The following is a 27,168-nucleotide window of genomic DNA, read 5'->3' on the forward strand; positions in this document are numbered from 1 at the left end:
GGCCGATGCTGGAGGAGAATGTGAAAGATAACACTGACTGACGTGTTGGAAAAGTATTCATTTTAGCCTTTACCTTTTGGCACATCACGCTCATTAGGCATGTGAAGGTGATGTGGTGAAACACGTTATTTATTAAAGGATATAATATTATTTGAGGAAGTTAGTCATTTTTCACTGATTTTTCTTCTTTTTTTTTGAGCACCTGGTTGACTGGCGAAGTAGTGTCAGGACACATAATATATTGCGGAAAGAGTGCAAGTGAGCTGAGGCTGACTTTCCCCTGATAGTTAAGTTAAAATAAACGGAACTTCTCTCGCTGATAATGGCTTTTTAACAACACAAAGTAACACCAGTGCTGTGTGGCCACAAGGGATTTCAGCTGTTCCACTGCTAAGTGTGACACCCGGTTAAAGGTTGAAGAGGTTTCGCTGTGTATAAAACACAGCAGAATACCAAGACTATTCCATTGCCCTTTTTCTTGGGGTCAACAAATCCCATGGACACATCAAAACCAACAATGAATTGATCCTACTAACAAGTAATGTCTTGCGTTGCCAAAGCCTCCTCTGTGCCATAGATCTCAATTTATGTCCAAAACTGTCCAAAAACACATCAGTCATCACATCACACTATTGTTCCTTTGTGACATGTTCCTTTATTACCATTACCATGGTAACTGTAGTTTGTATTGAGTCAATCCCACATACACTATCCTGTTTCATTAATTACTCAGTAACGCTCACGGCTGAAAAATAGTCCTCAACAAATACACCATTTAATCCTGTTGTAGAGTAAGGCTTGCTTAAAAACTACAGTTCCCAGCTGGTCTGTAAAACAGGCCTAATGTTTTATTTCTAGTGTTCTATTTTCACAGTGTATATTAGCCATTAGCCACCTATTGCCGCAATGAATCACATTTGTGAGCGGAATAATATTTTTATCACATCTGACGCTGTTTCTGTGTATTGATAATATGCTAAGCACTCACACTATTTTAGTGGAAAGTGTTTATTTTGCACTGAAATGCTGGCATGCATTTTCTTTAAAAGTGGCGCCACACAATTAGGACAGCAGTTCTCACAGTTTTTGTATGTGGGTTAATGAATCTGGAGTCAACTATATTAGACAATCTGTAGGAAAAAAAATGAGAAAGGATAAATCTACCATCCCTAGAACTTGCGAGCTTAGAACGTCATGAGGCTCGAGAAAGTTGATTGCTTTAAGTACTTTAACAGCAGCGCATAATGTATAATTTAGAGTTGTACTTGTAGTATAATTCACCTCCTCACGCACATGTGGCATTGCTTTGCCACTCTTTGTTCACCCACATTACATGGACATTGTTACTCGGGATGCATTTTGATACCTTAATCCGTCCCCTAATAATCCTTCCGGTGACATGGACGTGTCAGCCTGGCTGTCCCTCACGTACCTGATGCTGACATTGTAGATGAGATTGATATTTCAACTCCAGCCCCCAATGACGAGTGCAAGTTGAACGGTCCCGTGGATGTTGTTAGGCTGCTGTTTTTCAATGGCTCTCAGGGGTTCTTGGCTTGTTGTTGAGTGTGATATTATGGAACAAATAGCAGGTGTAGATGATTTAACTGCCCTCTGGGCAATGAAAAAAGGAAAATGATTTTTTTTATGCCTAGGCATCGTACAAGGTGTTGTTCTGTAGGTGTTTTTGAAGCCTTTTTATTTTCTCTGCACTTCCTAAAAACATACTTGGATGTAAAAAATAAGGCAAAGTTTCACTATGTATGACAAAGTAAAAATACCTTTTAGGCCAAACTCTCTGTATAGAACATGTCATTCAAATTACCGGTTAACCTACATAATTGCTATTCACTTGTGTTTTAATTTAGGATTTATGAGCGTCGTTTGGGTGCAGCGCGGCTCAGCCTCAGTCTCCTTCAGGCCCAACACTGACTGTGTTGTCTGCTCTGCTCTATCATAGATGCTGTGGCTTTAATCCTTTGCCCACAGGGGACGGCTGACATGGATGAGTGTAAACTGTTGACATGGTGCTGTCTCCTATGCTCTCTGATCAAAGACGGTGTAGCCCAACCTGCCTTCAAATATGCTCCAAGTCTCTGCCACAGAGGCTCCCTTGCTCGCCATTTCACACTTTATGTTAACCTGTGTTTCCCCTTGGTGAATTGATACAGTACATCTGATAATAACAAAGCAGCCATTTATGACTTCACCCATTTAGCCTCTGTGGCTTCCCTCCAAGCAACGAGTTTGACTTAAGAAAACGGCGTGTAAGTGGCTCTTACCATAGCAGAGCCCATTTTTGGAGACAGCTATGCACTGACTTTAAGTGAAAGGAGCGACTTGGCTTGATGTAGTGCTTAGTTTAATTAATCCCCGGTAATGATGCAACTATTAGTAAGAGCTGAGCTTGTCTTAAGTGGCTGGAGGTGTGTGTGTGTGTGTGTGTGTGTGTGCGTGTGTGCAGATGCTGATCACACCAACTCCATCTCTCTAAAATGTAGCTTCAGTGAGCCCTGCTGTTGTTCTAAAGTTACCTTCAACTTCATGAGACTCTTAACAAGTGTGATGTACAGTAGTTGTCATGGTTACATTGTCATGATGTAGCATAATGTAGTGCTTATACAATCTAAAAAAGGAAACGTGTCACATGTACACTGTAAATAGGGATTTTAAAACTGGTATTAATGTTGTAGGAAAATCTATAAAACAAGCATATTCTGTATCGATTGAATCTTATGTGTAGTATATAAATATTTTTATTATGACATTCTTGTAGGTTTATGTACTTCAACGTGTTGTTAGTGTTTTTAGGTCGGCGTGTTGCTGGTAGAGCTCTTTTTGCTAGTGTTAGAATGAACTTATGCTGAGACCCTCCTGAATAGACTAGACTTTAGTGCTTTTTGGATGCGGTATTAACCGATGTGTGAAGGTGCGTGGCAACTGTGTGAAGAGTTTTAGAACGACGCGCACAGTATTGAGTACATACAATGTGTAACCACTTGTACAACAAAACTGATAAAACATGGATTATCTAAATGCATTGAGAAACAGTACCTCTGCAAGGAAACCGTGATTTCGGCCTCCATTTTGAGTACGGCAGATTGTCATCTTTGTTTTTCCTGCCATTCCCTTTTTATACAAACAATCTGGGTACCCAATTGTTAGAAGGATGCTAACAATCCTTCAAGCAACCGGGAACCAGTATTAGCCAATACATCCCCAGGTTTTGAATGCCACAGTGGGTTTTGACTGCTTAAAGCAACACAAAACACTGACAATGGCTTCAGCTAGACATTTTCCACTGGCACAGGCTGCATCCGTTGTGGAGCACATTCTCCCCAATGAGTTTGATTATTGCAAGTCTGGGACTATACGTGCTCTGGGGAGTGTGTATGCTTAAGGACAATTTGTGCCTCTAGCCTTCGCTCTAATTCTGTTGACAATGTTTGATTTCTTTCAGGCCATTTGCCCCAAGAAGCTAAAGAGACTGTGCCCATAGGCTGTCTGTATTTTACTAAATGAAGTTTCCACAGCAGGGAAGCTGTTGTGGCATTATTATATCCATTTATATATATTATTAAATCCAGCCTACTTATTTATTTTTCCTTCCCAGCCCAGCTGCTGCTGTGAAGAATATGATTGATTGGAGCTGTAAGAGAGCAAAAAGCATCATAGGAGGAGATCCCTGATGGTGCTGATCATTACTACCCATTAAGGCATTGTGTCAAATGATGGTGCCTGGGCCTAAAACACACATGCAGTAGTCACCACAGTTGCTGCTGCTTCTGTTTTCACTGGTGCAGCTTGTAAGGCTAGGGAGTTCAGGAAGCCGAAATTTTTCAGAATAGGTAGACAGACCTGAAGATAAATGGTAGAGGTTCTCCTTGTTAAAGTGCGTTTCAGTTGCTGTCATCGGGGGGGTGGGGGTGGGGGGGGAGCTACAGTCCCTCGTGTAATAGCTGCAATTTGGGAGACGATTTGAGGCACTTTGACTGAATGTTGTTATTAAACTGAAGTATAAAGGTACTTTTAGCTGTAATTACAATGTAAATTACAATTTTGAGCATTTTTAAATTATATTTGTGTAAGTATTTACAACCCATTTGCAAAACAGAACATTGATCTCGGATGATTTCCATGGCAGTATGTTTTTTTTTTTTTTTTTATTCTGTGTTTTTCACATGACAATTACAGTATGGTTAAGAGCTAAGGGAAAGCTCTGGGATGATATGGTAACAGGTGATATGGTTCAAATCAGTATCAAAATATGAGTATTTTTCCATAATAAATATATATTACAACAAGGCAAATTAACTTGCTAAATTGTAAAAGAAACATGCAAATGATGATCACTGTTGTGCATTACACCAAAAACATGTAAAACACCTTTAGGACCTTAAGGAACTCAATTAGGTAGTTTTATGATAAACTTTAAATTTAATAAATAATATATGTATATTATAATTAAATTTTTCACTTTGGCCACAAAAATGTGTAAACTGATAACATTAAGTTCACATCATCATGATACTGCTGCTGGTTGATTAAAGATAATTCTGAGTTATTGCCCACCACCAGGCTGCACACCCATCCATCACCCCACATTTCGCTAAGCTGCATTAAGGCCACACTTCTCTCTGCACTGGCAAAATACAAAACTGAACTGACAAAAACTGAATTCGAAGGGAGACTGGACTTTACATTCAAGAATTTATTTATATTATTTATTTTTCTTTAGAAATCTCTCGCTATGTTGACAACTTTTGACATCAGCCATAGACATTTTCTCATACTTTTAATAGATTGCTGAATAAGTTTCCGCACAATTTTTTTTTCAGGTTGTGAATGACACTTTTCTTCCCCCGTGTATTTTCTTACCTCTGACTCTGACCTCCCGCAGTTGCATCGGGTGGCCACCCTCACCTCCACGCTGGAGACGGGTACCATGGGAGCACAGTCGTAATGAGGGAGAGGAGGGCAGCTGGTGACCCCTACTGGTCCTATTCAGGTGAGCTCTCATTAGTGTGCCGACCGAAGCCCTGGGTAGAAAGGGAAATGCATTTACTTGCCCAGCGGTGCTCTATCTTGCCTATCATTTTCCCTTTTTTTGTCTACCATTAACCCCTTTTCTCTCTTCACTGCCGTAGCCAGAAGGGCTGAATTAGGCAGTTAGGATTCATATAGTTCATACCTGTACTGTATGTTTTTATTGCTCTTAATAATTCTAATTAAACTAATGCACCGGAGAGAAGAAAACACTGACATATGGCAAAGTGAGTTGATGTTCAGATTATGTTGTAGCCAACTGTGATTAACTGCATATGAAGAGTCGGCTCGATTAAATTGTATTTATTTATTGTCAGGTTTTGTTCAGGCATTTAAATTGTGTGGATTGAAATGCATGAGGATCAGTTTGTGTGTGTGTGTGTGTGTGTGTGTGTGTGTGTGTGTAATTTAATGAAAACAAATTAGTTAGTGAACCCTACTCCGCTTCAACAAGCAAATGCGAAAGTCAAACACATGGCATAAAGGACGATTACAACCTTTAATATGCCACATTTAGTCATGCAGTTGGCAGCTGTTTTCAGCAGACCTCCATTTGTATATTGTGTCAGAAATACAATAGGCCTAACTGTGAAAATCAAGCTCAGTTGTTTTTTTAATTCCTGCCTCTATAATTGATAATGTATGCTTTAAATGCTTCTCGGAATTTAGGCTTTCCTCCTCCTCTAATCTAAAAATGGACGGATATTGCAGCCCAGAGTGAACAATCAGATGTACTCTCTAATGGATGATTCATTATGTCATTTTTGTGCTGGTAAATATTATCAGAGTATTATGTGTTTGCATATGTGTATTTGGGCGCTAAAGCTGGGGTGTGTTTTCCCAGCCAAAGTGGCAAATTGATGCGACATGGAGTATTTTGCAGTATTTATACAGTAGACTAGTTCCGTATCCAACCACTTATAAAATTAAATATTTTAGTTACCATAAAGGTTTCTCATGAAAAAATTAAATTGGAGAGAAAGATGCAACTTCTGTGTTATTTATTCCTATTTATGTTTAATAGTATGATGCTGTTATTTATTTATTTATTTATTTTTCATTTTACATTTTTAGGCATGTGAATGCAGACTTGAAGGTGTGGTTTTTTTTTTTTGGTGAATAGTTCTGATAGGCACACATTAATGTTCTTTCAGAGCACGGCTTCACATTCAGTCATACACATTCACACCTTACTGCAAAAACAGCCCTCTGTTGGCCATTGAGCAGCTCTGGTGGGAAATAGGGGTTATATGCTTTGATCGAGGGCACCTCATTGGAAGAGCTCAGGAAGGGGAGAGCAGTCAGTAGAATTTATATTTACAGGTTCCAAGGTCCAAAAACATCACCTAGCAAATAACTAACTTGGCCCCTCTGCACAGCTCTGAAAATAATTATACTGATGGAATATTTTGTCTTTTGACACTGCAAAAACATGTATGTATGTATGTATGTGTGCGCGCATTTACACATCAGGCTTGATCTGGACAATTAAATTTTAGGGCCGTATGTCTTTTATTTGACAGATTGTTATGTGTGCAGCGTGTGTGCAGAGCTGCATGCATGTGCTTAGCAAGAAGCAGACTGGTCATTAGAGAGAAGATAGGATCTCGAGGGCTATGCATCATTCTCCCTCTTTTTTTAAATGTCTGTACAGCGAGGGTGGATAAAAAATTAACAATCACTGGGTTAGGGAACCGGCTGACATGGGTTGACTTTTGGACATTCATTTCAGGCCTGTGCAGAGCACTAATTCCAACCAGTGAAGGCAGCTGGCTGATTGTACTGAGAAAAAGGGAAGCATTGAGGGAACACAGAAATGTCCATTGCTTTGGAAAGGTAATTAGTGGCTAAGGCTGTGAATGGGGGACAGACAAGCGTGCCTTAGCAGCTAAATGGTTATTAAGGGCATTTGCTCTGAGCAAGTGAGTGTAAAAGAAATGCACACAGTAGGGTTAGCCTGAAGCTAGTAGTAACTAACTAGTGCAAGGCAGACTTAAGCTCTATGAGCGAGACACACATAGAGTACATAATGTATAGTGGAGTATATCACCCATTGTTTCACACATACTTTCCACACCCTTCACTGTGTATCCCAGTCTACAGAGCTGTCTGAAGAATGTGGAACAATATGAGTCTCAGAAACTGGAGCAGTAGCAAATAAAATTCAGTAGCAATTTTATGAAGTAAATACTTAAATTTTTTTCTGTTGTTTGTTTCAGTTGTGAACGTTAAAATGTACAGCACATGTTGTAATGACGGTGGGAACAGAAACAAGTTTATACAGTGCTTTAAATGTTTGGTAATACATGCCATAATGGTTTGAGGTTTTTACATTACTTAATGATATTAATCTCATCAGCATCCAAATATATCCTGCTCTCATGATCAGGGAGATTGCTAAGCCCTTATATTTTACACGGTCTCACAGACTTGCAGTCCAATGCGTTGAGACATGAGGCACACAGTGCAATGAGAGCTCTTATCATCCCATGATGTGTCACCTTCCTGTGTGCTTTGGTTATGAACCTCAATGCGGTAGCCTCGAAACCCGCACCCTGAAATTTGATTAAAAGTTATTTAAGGCATGCTGTTGTGTGTGTATATGTCTGTCTCTGTGTGTGTGTGTGCGTGTGTGCGCGCATGGAGGCATTTTTCATAAGAGGGATGATATCATACTCACCATAACACTCCCACAGGAACAGGGCTATGCATCATTTTCCCCTTTTTATATCCCTGCAGGTTTTCACATCTTCTCTGTTAGTTTCTCTGGCTTCCTTTATCGGGAGTTTTATGTTTTTGGCCAGTATGTGCAGTAGTTTGCTTTTGATTGCACTCTAGTTTGATTTATTGTTCTAGTTTAATTACAGCACAACAGTTGGACTACCTTAATGTGCATTTGCAGAAGCATTAAGCTTGATCCCCTCTAACAGTGTGTAGAATGAAAAACAAAAAAGAAAAACCAAGCACAGAAATAATGGAATTAGATGTAAGAAAATATAGATTAACGCCCTGGAGATAACCGTGTACTCTACACTCGATTTTTGATTTTCACTGTGTTATGAGATTTCATCAAGTCCCTGAATTAACTCGCATGTCATTCCAGACTGATATGAAGCAATTATGCCTAATAAAGGATTGATGTTCTTGCTGTTCTCCCCTGTGCATAGTTGGGGGGGGGGGAAATGCATTAAAGAGCACATGCTACTGCAGCCCAAATCGTTTAGATGATATGGTAGTGTGCCTCCACAAATGAATAATAGCTATTACAGCACTACATCTCAGTGATTTTTCACATTTATAACTTACTCTGAGCTCTGTGCTTTGTACAGACAGACCTCCTACTGTCTATTTTCATCCAGCAGTCATGGATGTTTGGATGGGAGCCACCCTGACAAGCTGTTGTGGCCACTGAAAGAGCCTGCGATTGTCTGATACGTGTGGATTGTATTTCCCCTCAGCCTGACTGTTTTATTCCACTTCACCGAGGTTGCCTGTGATCATTAGCAATATTTCCACTCATGTCTCACATAATGAAGTGAATGAAGTGTCATTTTCAATCAATTGCTATGTTGATCCAACTTAATTAGTACTTAGAGGATACAAAACAAGATTAGGTAAGTCACGGTGATTGCCAGGGCTGTTTGTTTTGGCTTTGAATTAACCCTCAATTCTCCCGCTGCATGTTCTTTCTGTGGCTTTGCGTCGTATTTCTTCACTACTTTAGCTCTATCTAATTATTCCCTTAATTCTTTGGTAAAAATATGTAGCTAAAAAATGCAGTAATTAGGTATCCCCAGCTTTTAGAGTAAACATGTCAATCAAACATTATTCTGCAGATGTACAATTGAACTCATTAATAGAAATCTTTACAGTGAACCACAGTTGTTTGAACAAATACACCACGGGATGTCAGAGCAGAGTTTTTGGGGTTGACTTCAAAATGTGACTACGCCTCTCAGATTGATTAGTTGGTTTTTGACATGTTAAACCCTCTGATTCGCATAACCTTAAATTGGCTGGGTGCTTGTGAAGGCAGTGCACTTTGTCTCTTGTGGCCCGACACCCTCCCTACAAAGGCTGGAGGGAAAAGAGCGATGCCATGTTGTCATGGTGCCTGACAGAAAGAGCTCTGCCTCCTGGAGGTAATGAAACAAGGGGAGGATTGGTCCCGGTAGACCTTCATGTATGAGAGGCACTTTGCTTTAAAGCAAAGCTCCCTGACTATTCGGCCTTACGGGGGGTATATGAATGAAGGATAAAGTAATGCGAGTTCTATACAGGGTTTGAGGGACATACTCTTCAGGGATGAAGATAAAAATACCAGTGTATCCCAACGTATGTTTTCATCTGAGTTTTTCCTGATGAAAAATATGGAGGTAATTTTTACAAGAGCTCCAGGGAGCCTGCCCCACTCCCATTTGATGAAATCTGATTTATTCTAAATAATGATGTTTTCCCTCCTGATTGTTTTGAGACAATCAAATAATGGATATTAAAGCTATTGTGGGATTTGTATTGTACCATGAATCATGATGCGCAATTTTTGTTGTCCAAATGAACACAACAGTGCAATTGTTAAATCAGATTTCTGCCAGAATGAAGTACTTTCAATGGTAGCGGAAAAATCACAGTTGAATTGAATTTCCAATTATCATGCAGTCCAGTGACCATCAGCTAGACAATATGCCCTGTGATTTGCCAAACAAAGTGACTGTAAGTGATAGCATTAGTCGGTCCACAGGTGAATATATGCTATTGTCAACAGCATCTTCATTTTAGTTCAGGGAGGATTCGCTCTTCTCTTATACCTACCATTTTATCTCCATGCACACCGACCACTATGCATTCACACAAGATTTCCCTCTATTCAGATGACCGAACCTTGCATTGATTCCTGCTGGCACCCAGTCGGCTGGTTGGTAAAGCTTTGCCTCTGCCCACCAACCTCCACCCGCTAAAATCCAGTTAAGCCTTTAAAGTGATTTCCTGCTCTATTCGAGTAATTAATTCCCCAAAGGGACTGTAGATTGTGTTGTTTCTGGTGTGTCACTCCTAACAACATCAATAGTGAATGTTTATCAAAGAAATTATTATTATATATTTTAGCGGCTCGAAAATGGTGTAGTGTTGCCAGAGCCGTCGTTTTGGAAGCCCATATGTTTAGTGTTGGCTAATGTTTCTGTCTGTATGGTGCATTAATGTGTGCTACAGGTTTCAGTCGAAGCAACGTTACGTGATGGGGCTGGTTTGTGTTGCATAAAAGCCTCCCCTTTTCCCTTTATTTCGAGAAAAAGAACTGTGTTCATTTACAGTGGTGTGGAAACCTTAGGATCTTGTGAACTTTGTTGTGCTCATCCTGCACAGTTCCTCCATTGCCTCCTGTAGCCCCCATGCTTTCTAGACTTGATTAATTTCCTCCTCCTCGGAGAACAGAGCGAGATTCATCTGTCTCACACCCCTGCATTTATAGTCACAGCCATTCTCTGTGATGATGGAAGCTAAACACAACATCATCTATATTCCTCCAATCTTGCTGATGTGTTGTATCAACCTGTAGTTGTGCCTGCACTCATTTTCTGAGAAAATGAGAAGTGCAGGTACACTAATTATTAAAAATGAATTTTGCTGGGGCTTAAGCTGACTCATTATTCATCTTGGTTATTGCTAACAGTTTGGATCAGCCTTCGTCTGCCAGAATTGGTCCATTTGTCTCTGTCAGGGGTGGGCCCTTGACAGATGTGCCAATATGGCTGCCGAAGTTCTGCGCTGGGGGAGAGGCATCTTAATTCTCCATGATGTATCACACTGGCAGCAACCAATTTAGCAGAATTGAGCTCCAAATCATCTTACTTCCCACTGCTTCTGACAATCTGTTTCCTTTCTCTAGATGAGGTAAATATGTTAAGGATGGAAATAAATTAGGGATTCCTGTGCCCTCAGCTTATACTGTATCAGTGACTTTATGTTTGAGTTGATTGTTTGGATTGTCACATTAGCCATCCAGAGAACAATTCAACTATGATAAATACAGCCAAATTTTTACTGGTTTTCCCTGTTTAGGGCAAAATGATGAATTGGACCGACAGATTTGTTGTGCAAACCTAACTAATTGAATTTCAGGTGTCATGTGGTTTCGGTGTGCCTTGTGGCAGCATATTAGGCCTTGTTGGTGGCTAAGATCCACCATAATGGATGTGGACATGCTTGGCCTGCTGGGATTGCAATATTGAGGAAGTGTGAGATTGCCAGCACACAGGTTTCTTCTCTAATGTGGTTATGCTGATGAGATGAAATGAGCTAGCTAGCAGCTCAGCACATTTTTAAACTCATAATCATGATGACTTACTTTGTAATGAGTACTTACCCCCCACCCCACCCCCACCCACGAGGTGAGGAGTTAATCGTAGGGGACAAAGCCATAATAATGGCATAATGGCACAGTGCTGGAAGATGTGCAATGCTTTTTTGAATTATAAAACGGTGTTTGATTGACAATCTTGTGTTCAAATGCTGTATGGTTGGTATGAAATTGCACATGTGACTGCGTGGCACTGAGTAGTAACTGTATAGAAGCAGTTGATTCCATTTAGTACTACATCACTAATAGATCACTGACGTTCCCAGGCTTGTTAGATCATTTATTCTGTGCTACTATCTCTAGTTTACTGAATTACACCACTAACTATTGATTTCTGTCTGGATTCTAAATTATAGGGACACTTGCTGTGTAAACATGTAGCCATTGTTGTCCCTGCTTAGCTTGCAGAACAACTGCAACATAGAAGAGTAATGGCTGCTGAGGGGGTGAGCTGGGCTTAGAGAGGGCAGTAGCTCAGAGTGGTTCAGGCTTTATTTTTCTGTGGGCTAATGGTGCCTTGTCTGGTGATATGGTTTGTTTAAAAAAAAAAAAAAAAACGTTCAAAATTTACGGATTTGATTTTTGTAATTGCGTAAATATAGTCTATAATTTGGTTTATCAGTCACACTTATTGTTGGTTAAGTATGTTAAAAACCTGCCCACACAATTCCACAGTGAAATCTGACAACCCGCACCATTATCTTTCTGCAAAGACCTTTATGTTAATTTAAGGTGATCCAGCTTCATATTCACACAGTGGCAGGCAGAAGGAAGATCACTCAGGCCTGTCATTCTTTGTCTTGTAGAGCCTCATGACTCATTTAAGTGGGAGCTCATATACCTGCAAGGTGTAATAAATAATGTAGATGTATCATGGAATTATTGGGGTAGAAGCTGTTCTTTGCATATTGCTCAAAAGGTTTTGACTGTCACACATTTTAGAATGCAAACACCTTTGTTTCTTGTCATATTTTCTGTTTTTTAAAGCTGAAAGCTGAAAAATATGACTTTTCATTTAGTGACAGCAGCATAAATGGATCTTTTTAACTGGAGCAAAAAATAATCCCCATGTTGGGAAACATGAGTGTGCGAATGTGTCCAGTTTTCAGGAACATAAATAGACCAATTTCCCTGTTCTTTTCTTTTTTTTAAATAATATTTTTAACATCATGCAGCAGAGGGGAAACTTTCAAGCCAGAGGGGAAAGGTCCACTTTGTCAGTCATCCACGTGCACACCACTGCCTCTGCTTCTTCAGTCAATAGCTGCTTTGGTAACATCACCGAGCTCATATTTCATTTCTTTAGTCATCATTTACAGTAAGCTGGACTCAGTGCATGTGTCTGTAGGAAGAAGGCGTGGTAAAGGTACAACAGAAGGAGTCAGTGGAGGGGAATTTAGAGGAATTGTTACTTTTTCAGATAACTTTATTTTTAATTCCATACCTAGTGGAGACCTACCCATACCATACATTAATTATGAAATTAATTTAACCGATCCTCACCGGCACTTACCCATCCTCTCCGATCAGTTTTCTGTTATGAGCTCCCAACCTCCTCCTATCCCATAATTTCCCTCCTCATCTATCTTTCCTAATGCTGGCCGCATCTCAGTTGTGAGCAGGGGTTTGCATGAGGGTGCTATGGCAGGTAGTGAGGAGGGTGAGAGACACGGACTGGATTAAGCCTGGATTTAAAATGGCTGCTTGCCGTGCTTAGCTCACCACTCATCTGGGGATGTGGTCATGTGCTGTCTTGTGATTTGAGGCCAAATTAGCAGTTTCGGGGTACCCGAGGCTTTAAAATAATAGAACCTGCACAGTTTCTCCCTGGGCTACACTCAGTTTTAATTTCTTCCGCTCTCTTCCCTCTCTGTGTCTCTTGACGGACACATGTAACCCGCATATGCACACACTCACCCATTCTCAAGCTGTAAAAATACAAGCAAAGGTTGTGGACTGTGTGAAGGCAGTAGAATTGAGGGTTTCGCTGTGTAGAAGGAAGCTTCTCTATACAGCCAATTTGTCATCGTCTGCCGGAGTAAATAAATACATGTCTGTTTAGTTCAGGTCAAAGTGCACAGGTGCAAAACGGAAAGATCATTTGGCTAAAGTTGATTTTTACCTCCTCCTCCAAAAAGGTTATGTTAAGATGGCCTCTGGCTGTCTGTTTCAGTCTGTTACCAACATATCTCACACTAATGGCTGGATTCACTTGGATTTTATTATGTTCACCTGTGATCTCTTTAGAGAGTTAATGCAACAAACAGGACAGCACCTATTAGACGTGGAGACTCTAGTCTGTGACCTTTCCTACACAATCACCATCATCCGCAGTGTGGCTATATACAGTTCTACTGTGTTATCTGCCCAAGACACTGTTGATTATGAACGTAATGGTTAGCTCTGGAGGTTATTAGGACATGGTCGAGGTTTTTGGTTACCTGTTTTTGCTTTGCCTTCCATATGCTTCTTGCTGATCAGTCAACCTAAACTTTTCAGTGAGTGAAAATATTACACATTACTACGACTACTGTGCTACTAGTAACTAGCACATAGTAACTAGCAATTACTTCTAGTAGTGCGTATAGGAGAAGTTGTAGCATTTCACTGTTGTCTCACTGTCATTTTATTGTTAGTTTTTTTTATCTTACCTTTGTCAGTGAATATCTGTCCAATTAACTGCCTATTTGTGCACATTTTTGTATTTCTGTTTTCGACGAATAGAAAAATAAAAGCTCAAAAACCTTTGGAAGATAATTACAGTGTCAGGACAGTGCCTGCATCTCTGTCCCAGACAGCTGGCGTACATGTGATTTGCAGATATCTCCACTTTGTGATAAAAGATGAAAATCAGACTTTTCTCCCTGATTTCAATCTGTATCTGATATTGAAAAATAAAATGGCCAATATTAGAGACAGGTTGTGTCCTCCACACATATTGTAAAGAAGACGTACTGTATGTGTAACCACCGTGTCACACTTTAGACATCTTGAGAAGAGATAAGCTTTTATATAATGGGCAATTTAGGGAGGATTTATTGAGACACATTTGCCGTTTTTCACAGAATAAAATTGCCATTGTAGGACCGAACACTTAAAGTAGCAGCTCTCGAAAAAAATAAAATGTACAAGCAGGCGAAAAAAAAATATATAACCGATAACATGTCATCTTAGGGTTCACTGCGTAGGTGGAGATCTTTAACCTCCACCTGCTGACTGTGACTAATGGTCTGCTTAGTGGTGACCTCATGCTGCGGGGTCGTCCCGACGCCGCGACAGGCAGGTAAGTGAGAGAGCTTGTGAGACGCACAGAAGCCTGTCCTCTGGGAGACAGCAGCCTGCCTGTCTTCTTATGCCTGTCCTGGTTTATCGCTCTGCAGTGACCCACACTCATCCTGCTGCCATTGCGTACCTCAGTCAAGGAGACGAGGGCCCTCTGGCAGGCATCTACCTGCGCTCTCTACCCTCCCCCCCTATCTGATGGCCAGCTGCTTTATACAGGAAACTGTGACACAACTGGTTCTGTAATCCTTTTGTCTGACAAAAATAATCATCCCAAATCATACCCATCTGCCTCAGCTGTGCTTTGTGTTTACAGCTAAGTAGAAAATGTTAGCATGCTAACACGCTAAACTCTGATGGTGAAAATAGTAAACACTTCCTGGTTAACATCAGCATGTTAGCATGCAGATGTTAGCATTTAGCCTAAAGCCCCGCTGTGCCTAAATACAGCTGCTAGCATGCCTGCAGACTCTTAATCGTGTTTCCCATCATAATATCATGAACACGATTGGTGTTTTTCACTCCGCCATAACAAAATGCATATTTAAAACTGATACAAGACAACAAAGCCATAATCTAGAGAGCGTTTCTAACTGATTTACAATCCAGCATTATCATATTTAAAGTTCAGCACTCTCGTTAGTCAGTTGAGGAAGTGGCCGCAATAATAGTGAGGTGCCGAAGTCCTATAGATTAGGGGAAGTTCCTAGAGCCAAAGAAGAGATAATTAAACTAATGGTTGAAGCTGCATAAATGGAATATGAGGGTATGAGAGTTCAAAAAGAGGTGATGGCTTAGAGAGAGATAAGGTGCTCTCTGAAAAGAAGCGTAACAATGGGAGTAGATGGAAAGGGTGATGTGACAAATTGGAGATGGATTCCGTTATATTTTTGCTGTGTGTGTGTGTGCGTGCGTGTGTGTGTTGGTGCACAGTCCAAATATGCAGGACCCTGATAGGTTCAGTTTAGAGAAACAGATAATTTGCTGTTTCATCTGAGGACTTGCATAAATACATATTATGCAGATGTCCTCACACATTGCATGCATCTTATCTACTTCAGCTTCAGTGCATCATCTCCATTTTAAGGGTCCTCTGAATTTCATAACTACTGAAATTCTCACTAATTATTCCTTAATATAATATTGACTGTTGAATACAATCGCTGTTTCTGATATTAAAACGTCCATCAGGCGACCAGCTGCAGGACATTTATGAGTGCCGAGGTTAGCGTCTGTGCTTCCGACAGTTAGCTGATATGAAGCAGTTGCCCTTGGACAAAGCAGAGTAATGTAGCGTCACTAATCAGTGTTTCACTTTGCGGCTCTACAGAGGAGATCGGTGTTCTGCTCGACAGAGTGCTCACCTCTCTCTCCTGTTTACAATTAGCAAGAGGTTTCCTTACACCAATGCAGCATTGGATTGGTGTCAATGAGCACTGATACACAGAGAGGGCAAAACCCAAGAGAAAACATTTACTGTTTCATACTGTGTGGAAAAACAACTTCTTAAATGTGTGGAAAAGCAACTATGAACTTTAAAGAAACGAGCTTCAATTTACTTGCTTTAATTACTTTAGTTATGCAAAACCCTCTCTCCGCAGACTTAGTCATTATAGCCAGACAAACATAAGGTTTGTATCCTAAACTAAATGAGCTAAAGTAGAGGGAAGTGTGTTATGTAACATCTTCACCAAATACAGCACTTATGAGCACCAGGGACCAAACTCATTTGAGCTGGATCTAAAAAAAAAAAGAAGAGACAATTGGTTAGACAAAGATATGTTTTCCCACAGAGCTGTGTTATTGAAAAGGAAGGTACCAAACATGAGCAACGAACATTGGTACATATTACAATAACACCTGCTTTTGAAACCATAGGGTTTTATTAGGGATTATTTTTTTATAACCGCATTAGGGATGAAACGATTACTGGTTTAACAGTAAACCATGGTAAAATTCCCGACGGTTATTATTACCGTACACATTTTAATTACCGTGATAACTGGGTACGGTTAACCGTACTGTTATAATCTCACGGCAAACACTGTCCAGCGTCTCCCAGAAGCAGGCGTGCATGCGCAGAGTGCAGCGTGGGTTTGTTTGGGTCAATGACAACATGGTGGAAGACAACGCTGCAGAGATTTTTCAGTCACTCTGAAGTCCAGTCATATTTTAGTTTTTATGAGAGCGCTGAGGGAAACTTGATTGAACAAAATAACCTTATAGTGAACGCAGGGTGAGTTAACTTTTAGCTTTGGTTTGTCTCTCTGACTTGCTAACAGCATGTAAACTGAAGCTCTCAGTGTTGCTGCTCTTGTAAAAACGCTACACATTGTTCTGTTGCTGTGTGCGTCGTTTGTCGGCAGAGTCTATTCGTCCACTGCACATGATAACACGTTACGCAGTTTAGTCAACCAACCAGCATATCTAGAAACACGACAGACTCCTCTATATTTATGTCAGTTTTTGGGCTCATTAAAGTTACTATCATTGTCTTCTAAAGACTTATTTGTTTTCATGTAATTGTCCACGGGGTCATTGTATTACCTATATAATATACCATGGATATATACCTGGATACCATTACATGACAGCATCATAACAATGCCTTCATACACATTTAAATTGCATAACTAGATGTTTAAATATAAAATGTAATCACCCCTTCCAGTGTAGTTCTCCAGAAGCCACACAGCATTTAGGCAGCTTATTTTTTTTTGGCCAAATGCAATTACCGGTCAGCTTTTCTTTACTAGAGTTTGATAATGTGATGACATGAATCTTTCTTTTAAGCTTTGTTTCCCTTTGGAGATGTTGAGCTTGTTTGAGTGGAGGTCATCTTTTTGACATGGTGAATGCACAAAGATAATGAACAAATTTGTCTACTTAAAACACTACAATTCTCATAACAAAGAAAATTGTCTCGCACTCTCAGTTCAAACATGGATCAGATTTCATCCACAACCCTGATGCACCAACAGAGGCTGACTGATCAGTTTGTCTCACTTTTGATTAAAGTTGTATTTAACTGTTTACATTGGCTGTTTACAACACAATGAAACATAATTTAATTCACAAGTTAAACATGCACAAGTGAATTATTTGAATCATAAATGAAATATTGTCATCTCTGTGCAGCACTTAAAGCCTAACTCATTCTTGGGTCAACAAAAAGGGCTCTAGATTAAAATTGCTCACTATCATGCAGAAAAATAAAGTGGGCTGCTGACAACAGACCTTGGTCTTACTGGTTTTTATGTAAGAAAATGTAGGAGCTGTAGGAGCTGACTGTTCACTCTAACTCCCTGTTGATCCAAATTTGGCAGATCAATTTTGCAAAGGATAACCGTGGACTGGGAGGGAATGGGGAACAGCCACAGTAAACTGGTGAGGTTCACTGAGCCATATTCAAGCCAACAGTGGCACAAGACCATCTTATCATAGAGAACACATGTAATTATTTGCTAGGAGATGAGAATGCATAGGTATTTGCTACATTTATAGTTTATAAAAATGTATTTTGCCTTTTAAGGAAGAGGTGCGGACACTCACTCACTCCCTTAGTACTGCTATTGATTTTCTTGCCATCGCCATGTAAAGCTTGGCGTGCAGTAAGACAGACATTCAGTATTTAGAATTCAGCCTTAACTTTTACTTGGTGTTAAATTTGAGTGGGTGCTCTCACTGCTAAGCAGAGATATCACATACAGTGTTTTTAGCTTTACAAACTGGAATGAGGTTAAAAGTGTGGTTAACTAAATAAACGTGTTTTCAGGGGGCTGTTAACGCTCCCACATTGAGCGAAGAGACTCGCAGAGTGCTCTTATCACTCAAGTCACACCCACTTCTCTTTGCTTTGAAAACTTGATATTGGTTTAAGCTAATTATTTTGTGGACGTAAGTGCAGAAAGATACTACAGTCTACAGCTGTTTGATCTGACAGACCGAGCTGTCCACCTGCTGCTTTGTTTCCAGTCACCTGCCTTGCCTGTCGCAGAACAGCAGCTGTGCAGTGAGGCAGAACAGACAAACAGGGACACACAGAGAGTGATGGCCCACAAACCATGTCCATCTCGTCTTTCTTCGGCAGGCTGCATATAAGTTAGCTGTGTAACACCCATCATATTCAAGAATAAAGGTGTGGAACTCAAAATCGAAGTCTAACTGGGCCTGCGGGTATTTGTTTATTCTGGCTGTGTGTGGGCCTATTTCAATACATACTGGATCTGTGATTGCAAGCTACCCACTGCCCCCGTGTTCCTTCCCCCTACCTGCTTCTAGCCCCCATCGCTCAAGGTGTCTGCCTATTAAAAGGGAGTTTTTCCTTGCCACTGTTGCCAAGTGCTTGCATACGGTGGAAATTGTTTGGTCTCTGTTTATAATATTACAAAAAGTACAGCCTAGACCTGCTCTATCTGAAATAACTTCTGAGATAACTTCTGTAATGAATTGGCACTCTATAAATACAACTAAATTGAGCACTGAGGGCTCAAGTCAGGTTTAGCTATCAAATATAATTTTGCAATGAGGCATTGTTGGAATGTAAACTGATTTTGTCATAGTCTTGCTCCATCCTCATCAGATCTTTTTGCAATGTGTTTGCAGTTAAGTTAACAACAAGGTGTTGATGAATCTTTAGGTAGCACAGTAATTTCTTGGGTAATGGGCCTTAATGAGTATAAATGTAACCTTGTTGGAATTCTGTCAAATGTATTTGCTGACCATCCAGAGTTCCCTTCAGAAGCACAGGATCATTTGTAGGCATGGCCCCTTGCCACATTGAAGGGGAAACTGTTAAAAGTTTTTGAATTGTAGGGGAAGCTCTTCCTCATGGGACAGAATGTATTTCTGTCCCTCTCTTTCTTCACACAAGGTCCTGGAGATTATTTTTACAGACTAGGGGATGTTGTACTTCTGCAGCAGCCAACACCCAAGAACAGGAAGCCACAGTTTCTATGAAAGTCCACGAGATGGAAGCAGATAGCGCCAAGGGAAAACAATATTTTGGCTGAAGCTCATTCTGGTGGCCAATTAGACCTCAATGTCTGTATGATTTACCACTTCCCCTACCTGCTTTTATGTGTTTGGGGCTGCTGTGTGGAACACAATGACCTCTGATTAAAGATTGAGCTCAGGCTCTGAGACGGCCGTGGCGCCATTCTTATCAGATGCCTTCTTCTCAGAACTGAGCACAACCAGCTGAAATCAGTGGTTGTATGGTCTGCCACACTGACTATACTGAGAGACAGTGAGGATATTTAGACTTTATTTTAAATATTGGCAGTTTTGTGAAAAAGCAATTCATTTTTATACCAATGATTCTGGTGCGACTTTTACTTTTCATGCACTGTTCCCCAATGGTCTTACATAATGGAGGACTGATCCTGACAAATTCATAAATAAATGCTCAATAAATAAATAAGCATCTGATTAAATGCACAAAAAATAAAGTAAATAAATGTAGGCAGTAATTAAATTATACTATGACACATAAATGTATATATCTATTTTAATTAGCTTCTTTACTTATTCACCTTCATAATAATTACCTTATTTATTCATTGTCTGTTATAATCTTCAACTTTATTTATTAATAACTTATTTTTTAAATGTATTTATTTATGTGTGTGTTTTTAATATTTTTGTCTGTTTTGTTCTTCCTTTGCATTTTCTACCCTATTTATTTCCCCAATGGTATTTATTTCTGCCTGTCCTTTTTACATTTCTCTATGCTTTTCTGCCTCATTATGCAAATGAGGAGGGGTTGTGTCTCAAGGGGTGAACTTCTCCCCTATTGGTGGACCAGTCAGACGGGAGAACTCTAGGCCTACCCTACCTCCACACATCAACAAGCTTGCTCCTCACACAGTCAGATGGCTTCCTTCAGTGCACTGAGGTGTTTAGCAACTCTATTTGAAGACAGTACTGCCAGCCATGTCTTCCTTCTTTTTTATGTGGACACTCTGACCTACAAAGTTTTCATTTAGCGACTTATATGGACACAGAACTGCTGGAAAGTGAGCTGTTGTTTCTGAGAACCACATGCTCAGTTAGCCGCAGCTAAATCTGGAGTGCATTCCTATTCAAGTATTTACGGTAAATGCTTCCACACGGAGCAGCTCCTTGCTCTGCTGTTAGCACCTGCTGTTTCAATAATAACACCATTCAGGGTGAAAATTCAACCGTGGTTTTGTGTCAGGAGATGCAGTGACTTAACTAGCGGTGAGTAAGAAATATTATGAATAATACATGTAATTTGTTAAGCAATGAGGAGAGGAAAAGTCCGCTAGCCGCTAGGCTAATTTATGTAGTGTTAATATCATATAGGCTAAAGCTGTTAAGCTAGTGGTGGTGACTAACAAATAAACTAATCTTGGAAGTTACCATTAAGAAGAATTTTATGCTTCTGTTAAATGTGATTGCTATGAAGCCGTGTTTTATGTGTGGTAATGGAGTCCAATTTAAAGTTAACTTTACTGCACTTAACCAGTCGAAATGATTTAATGTAGGCTAGTTACTGTACTTCTATGTCTTGCACAGAAGACAGAGGAGGAGGCATGCGGAGAACATAACCATATTCGTCAGAGGAAAAGAAGAAGAAGAAGGAGAGCAACAAAGAAAATAATAAAATAAATTCCTTTTATATTCCCCCTTACATGCCTTGTTGTTTGTGTAGATATAGAGGAAGATTTTTTTTTATTTATTTATTTAACCAGATGATCTCATTGAGATTTTAAACCTCTTTTCCAAGAGAGACCTGGCCAAAATAACAGCATATTGACAAAGCACAGTTACAAATATGAAACACACGCACACGCACAACAACAGAGAACAATTAACAAGACCCATACGATACATTTCGCAACTGCAAATCAGTCTGCAGTGTGTTCCAGGTGGATGGGGCAGCATAACTAAAGGCCTTTTTACCAAGCTCTGTACGGACCATAGGAACAGATAATAAATACAAGTTACCGGAGCGCAAATTGTAGGAACTGATGTTGCATGATACATAAGTGCAAAGATAAGAGTGGAGCATAATGCAACATAGACTTGTAAATAAAAGTGAGCCAATGTATGTGCCTCCTCACTGATAATGAGGGCCAGTTTGTCATTTTGTACAAGGTACAATGATGTTTTGATGCTTTACATCCAGTCACAAACCTCAAAGCACTATGGTGGACAGTATCTAACAAAGAAAAACATCGGCCAGGCGCATTTCTATAGAGCAGGTCACCGTAATTGAGTGCAGTGAGAAAGGTTGCAGCAACTAATCTCTTCCTGGTTTTCCAAGAAAAGCAAGATTTGTTTCTAAAATAAAATCCTATTTTTAGTTTGAGCTTTTGTACCAGTTTATCAATGTACGACTTAAAAGAGAGCTAATCATCATTAATATACCCAAATATTTGTACAATTGGATTTGTTCGATCTGCTCACCATGTATAGTAAAAATACTTGAAAGACTGTCCAGAGACTTCTTAGATTTTGAAAAAAGCATAATCTTTTCTCAACATTCAAAACTAGCTTTACCTGATACAGTTGAACCTGAACAAGGTTAAAAGCAGATTTTAAATAAAAAAAGCTTGATGTAAAGTAGCAGCCTTACAATAAATAATGGTTTCATCAGCATAAAAATTGAAATGAGACTGTGGGATGTCTTGACCCAAGTTATTAAGATAAATAGTAAATAAAATTGGACCCAAGACAGACCCTTGCGGTACACCACTAGATACATTCAGTGTTGTAGATTTGAGATAGTCAAAATAAACACACTGAAATCTGTCTGCCAAATAGTTGGTGAACCAGTCAACAGTATGGTCGGAAAAACCAATATTGCGTAGCTTTTCCAGTAAAATGCAATCAATATCAAATGGTATCAAATGGTTTCGATAAAGCTATAAAAAGAGCTACACAGGTGTTCTTGCAGTCCATTGCTTCAATAATGTCATTAATGACCTTCATTTTAGCAGTAGTTCGAAACCCAGACTGTGAGTCAGACAAAATATGGTTGGAAACCAAATAGTCCTATAACTGATCACCAACCAATGATTCTAAAACTTGAGCTAAACCTGGTAACTTGGAAATCGGTCTGTAATTATCCAAAAGCGAGGAATCACCTCCCTTTAAAAGAGGGAGTACATAGTCCAGTTTCCAAATTATTGGAATCTCATTGTTGACCAGGGTAGGGTTAAAGATTGAAATTGGTTTAGCAATAAAATCAGATTATCATGACCAGGAGATTTACTTGGGTCCAAGGCAATGAGAGCTGTTTGCACATCTGCAACAGAGAAAGGCGTTAGGCAAAAGGCCTCTTTACTCACCACAGATTTCGGACCTGAAGAATTTAAGCAGTTTGTCACGGTTGCATTGCTTGCAAAGAGCTGACGCTCAAACAAGGAACCAGCTTCCACAAAGTGCTTATTAAAACACACCAACATTGCAGACATTTCTGATATGACAACTTTGTCATTGATAATACATGGAGGTAATTCATTATGAGAATTTAAAGTGCCACCTGATTTCAGTGCTTTCCAGAAATTCCATGGATTGTTTAGGTTTTCTGTGGTAGCTGCTAGCCTTTTTAATAAAAAAGGTACAGCGATTGCGCAGCTGTCTAAACCTGAGCCAGTCTGAATCTGTCCCAGATTGCCTGGCTTTAACCAAGACTTGGTTTCTCTGCCGAAGAAAATTAGCCAACTCTGGGGTAAACCATGCTTTCACGTCCCTTTACCCTTAACCTCTGGAAGGGAGCATGCTTGTCAACTTTGTCAACACTTTGTCAATAAGTGCAATTCTGTCCCAGTCAAAGTAAGACAAATCATGCAAAAATGTTTGCTCACAGAAGAGCTTCAAATTTTGTTTAAAGGTTATTCTAGGTTTAATCTTAGGGAGTTTACTGAAGAGTAGATTTATGGTATTAGATCTAGTGGGACTATTTATTATCTGTATAAGATTTAAACCATTACAGTGATTTTTAAAATCACAATCCCAATTTAAATCTCCAACTAAAACAATTTCACTGCCGTTAAGTTCATTTAAAAATGCCATCATATTTGGTAATGCATCAGCAACAGCAGAAGGGGGTCTGTAAGAGCCAATAACAGTAATATGCTGACCTTTGGCTATTTCAAGGTCTAATGCTAAGATCTCAAATTGTTTAACAGTAGATTGAGAAAATAACATCCTGTTGTTAAATTTAGTCTTAACATAAATGGCAACACCACCCCCCTTCTTTAGACGATCACAACAGAAAACTCTATAACCACTGATCACAATGTCCTTATCTAAGGTAGATTTTTTAAGCCAGGTTTCAGAAATTACTAGGACATCTGCATCTGTTTGAATAGCCCATGTCCTGACCAAGTCGATTTTTGGTAATAAACCACAAACATGTAAGTGAATAAAACCCCTCCTGGATTTAAAATCTTCAGGAGTACTAAGACTGTTAATGTTAGGGCCAGGATTAGAATGTATATTCCGTTTGATTAACAGTAAAATAAGAACAAGGCACTGCCTTTTTCGAGGTGTACATTGAGAGTCATTATAGGCATTGGTAACTAAAATGTGATTTAGGACAACAAAGCAGTCCTTATAACCCCCGTAGAACAGAGTCAGTAGTCACAAGGGATGATTGGTACAGTTTCACAGTAAGACCAATGTCGGAGGAGGTTCCTTCAGATGAGATGTAGAAGTATGTCCATACCTTTTGAGAGTGAACCACCGATGTCTTTTCATTCCCTGTGTAATTCACCGCGATCAGCAGGAGAAAGGCTGCTGTTAAAAACGCCATTCTGGAATGATGCGCTACTTTGCGTCTCCCAAAGTAGCCAGTGATGATGTAATCAACTTCACGAAGGAGGAAGAATCCACTAGCAGCAATGCAATGTATGGCCCAACAAAGCCAAGCAAGTTTATTCCACGCGGATCCAAAGCGTGAGAGGAATGGGACACAGCACACATCTCATCGTTACTGTGTGATTATAGGGCATGGGAGAACAGTGGATACTTTTAATGCAGCCCACATCCCTAATATTGCTGTGTAACTACAGGATAACAAGTGGAGAACATTCAAGATTTTTTACAACTGTCTGCATAGTTAATTCATCTTGTGTAATGAATGAAAATAAATAGACCTACAAGGCTCCTCTCTACTTTGACATTTAAGATTAGGTCTGTTTGATCCACCTTCGTACACAAATGTGACATTACTGTACAACTTGAGAAAGGTAAGTTGTTTTCCGCTCCAGCCTGCCTAAAAGAAAAGCATTTTTGGGATTAAATGGTCTTTATTAGCTGCTGCAGTGCAGGATGAACTAAGAACAGACCCATTTCTCAACTTATTATTCTAAATCATGCAATGAAGAAGAAGAAATGTCTGTCCACAAATACTGTACAGCATGTAGTCTAATGAACAATCCTTGTGTTATAGCTGACTTGGGCAGTGAAATGTTTCATTTTTTTAACTCATGTGGTACTAGTTGTCCACAACTCAAATCAGAATTTAAGGAGAATTTTTTTTATACCATCTCAAAAAGACTTCCTATCAGAAAGGTAGGAAGGTACTTGAATGTACAACTGCAGAACTTCAATCTAAGTAAAGTTATTTCCCTGACATTTTTATGTCATTTTACTTTTAATAGACACATGTAACCAGTTTTATACTTCCAGTGAATATAATCCAATTAATCTTATTTTCATACTGTATATCCGTTGTGTAATTTGATAAATTGTGTTACTACTATTGAGTACTATTAAGACTTCATTGCCCCTCTTCAGATAAGACTGCAACATGTGTCTTGCAAAGAGAGAAACAGACAGAAAAAAGTCTCTAACTCTGCCTGTCAGCTCGCTCTGCCACGTTAAAACTGAATTTACCGTACAGAGTTGAATATGAGTGCCCTCCAGATTTAGCTGCCGCTAGCTGACCGTGTGCTTCTCCCTATATCACAGTTCTGTGTCCATGCATGCAGCAAACTGAAAACACTGTCAGAGCATCCACGCGAAAAGGGAAGGAAGACATGGCTGGTAGAATTGTCCTCAGATAGAGTTGCTAATCACTTCATTTCATTAAAGGAAGCCATCTCTTGTGACTGTGTGGGGAGCAAGGCTTGTTGATGTGTGAGTTTGAGTCCACCTCTGTTGTCTCACTGATTCACCAATAGGGTAGAAATTCACCTCTTGTGACACAGCCCCTCCTCATTTGCATAATGAGGCAGAAATGCATAGAGAAATGTTAAAAGAGAAGGCAGAAATATATAACCACTGTGGAAATAAATATGGAAGAAATGCAAAGGAAGAATAAAGCAGACAAAAAATATTAAAACACACATGAATAAATACATAAAAAAATAAAGTAATTAAAAAATAAAGTTGATTATAACGGACAATAAATAATTAAGGTAATTATTACAAAGGTGACTAAATAAAGAAGCTAATTAAGAGATATATACATTTATGTCTCCTTGTATAATTTATTTACTGCCTACATTTATTTATCTACTTTATATTTTGTGCATTTAATCAGATGCTTATTTATTTATTGAGCATTTATTTGTTTCTGTTATTATTTCTGAATTTGTCAGGATCAGTCCTCCATATTACATAGGCCATCAAGTACTCCGTATTTATCTCTTTGCCATGCATAAAGCATAATGTTGTTGCTTATTTGTAAAGGGCAGTCAACACATTAAATTCTAAGGTATATAAATAATTAACTTTGAAACATACAGTATATTTAAGGATTTGAATTCAGTGGCTAAATGTTAAGGGCTCTTTGTCTTTAAAGCCTGTATGGAGACACATTGTATATGCAGAGAGACTGATGGATTGTTTGTCTTTTCCTCCACCCTTTTTCCTGTAGACATGGGCTGGAAGTGAAGCCCGGATCTTGAATGGCTGGGTGGAGTGAGGGGTATGAGGTCACATTGTTAATTGCATAATGAAACATGTCTGGGTAAAGATAACGCCTCAAGGAAACCGTTGTGCAACCTAAAATCGGAACTGACTTAAATTTGATTCAAATTTACTGTCCAGTCAGAAAGTATTAGGACAGCAAAATGTTTTAGTGTTTTGGCTACAGCTACTCTTTGCTTGAAGGATGTTTAAGGGTGTGTAGGAAGGGGTAGCCCTTCTGTGTTTTGTGTAAATAATACACCAATTTCAAGGACAGTGTAGTAGGACAGTGGTCCTAAATAAACAGACCCACAACCAGTTTTTTTATGATCAAACAGTGGAGTGCTCTTGACTGGCCAAGTCATTTGACTTCAGTCCAATTGAGCATATATTTCACTTGCTGATGACCAGACTGAAGGCAAAAAGCCACTGAAACAAGTAAGAAGGGAAGATGGCTGTAGTACGGGTCTGGCACAGCATCACCAGGGAGGATTCCAAGTGTCTGCTGATGTCTCCAGGTTGACAATTTCAGGCATTGATTGAATGCAGAAGGATTTGCAACTAAATCTTAAATTAGGCCATATTTAAGTTTA

The 27,168-nt window shown here is 39.5% G+C and overlaps 1 protein-coding gene across 1 annotated transcript in view; it reads left to right on the forward strand.

Moving 5' to 3' along the window:
- Positions 1-27,168, forward strand: part of ca16b (carbonic anhydrase XVI b) — a 106,843-nt gene that overhangs the window by 19,041 nt on the left and 60,634 nt on the right. The window contains exon 2 of the mRNA XM_038695536.1: positions 4,901-5,008. Coding sequence (XP_038551464.1) covers positions 4,901-5,008 — 108 coding nt within the window. The remainder of the gene's footprint in view (positions 1-4,900; positions 5,009-27,168) is intronic.

The sequence above is a fragment of the Micropterus salmoides genome, unplaced genomic scaffold (genome assembly GCF_014851395.1).
Source record: "Micropterus salmoides isolate LMB-PRFRI ecotype aquatic unplaced genomic scaffold, ASM1485139v1 Ms_hic_scaffold_4, whole genome shotgun sequence".
Classification (NCBI taxonomy): Eukaryota; Metazoa; Chordata; class Actinopteri; order Centrarchiformes; family Centrarchidae; genus Micropterus; species Micropterus salmoides.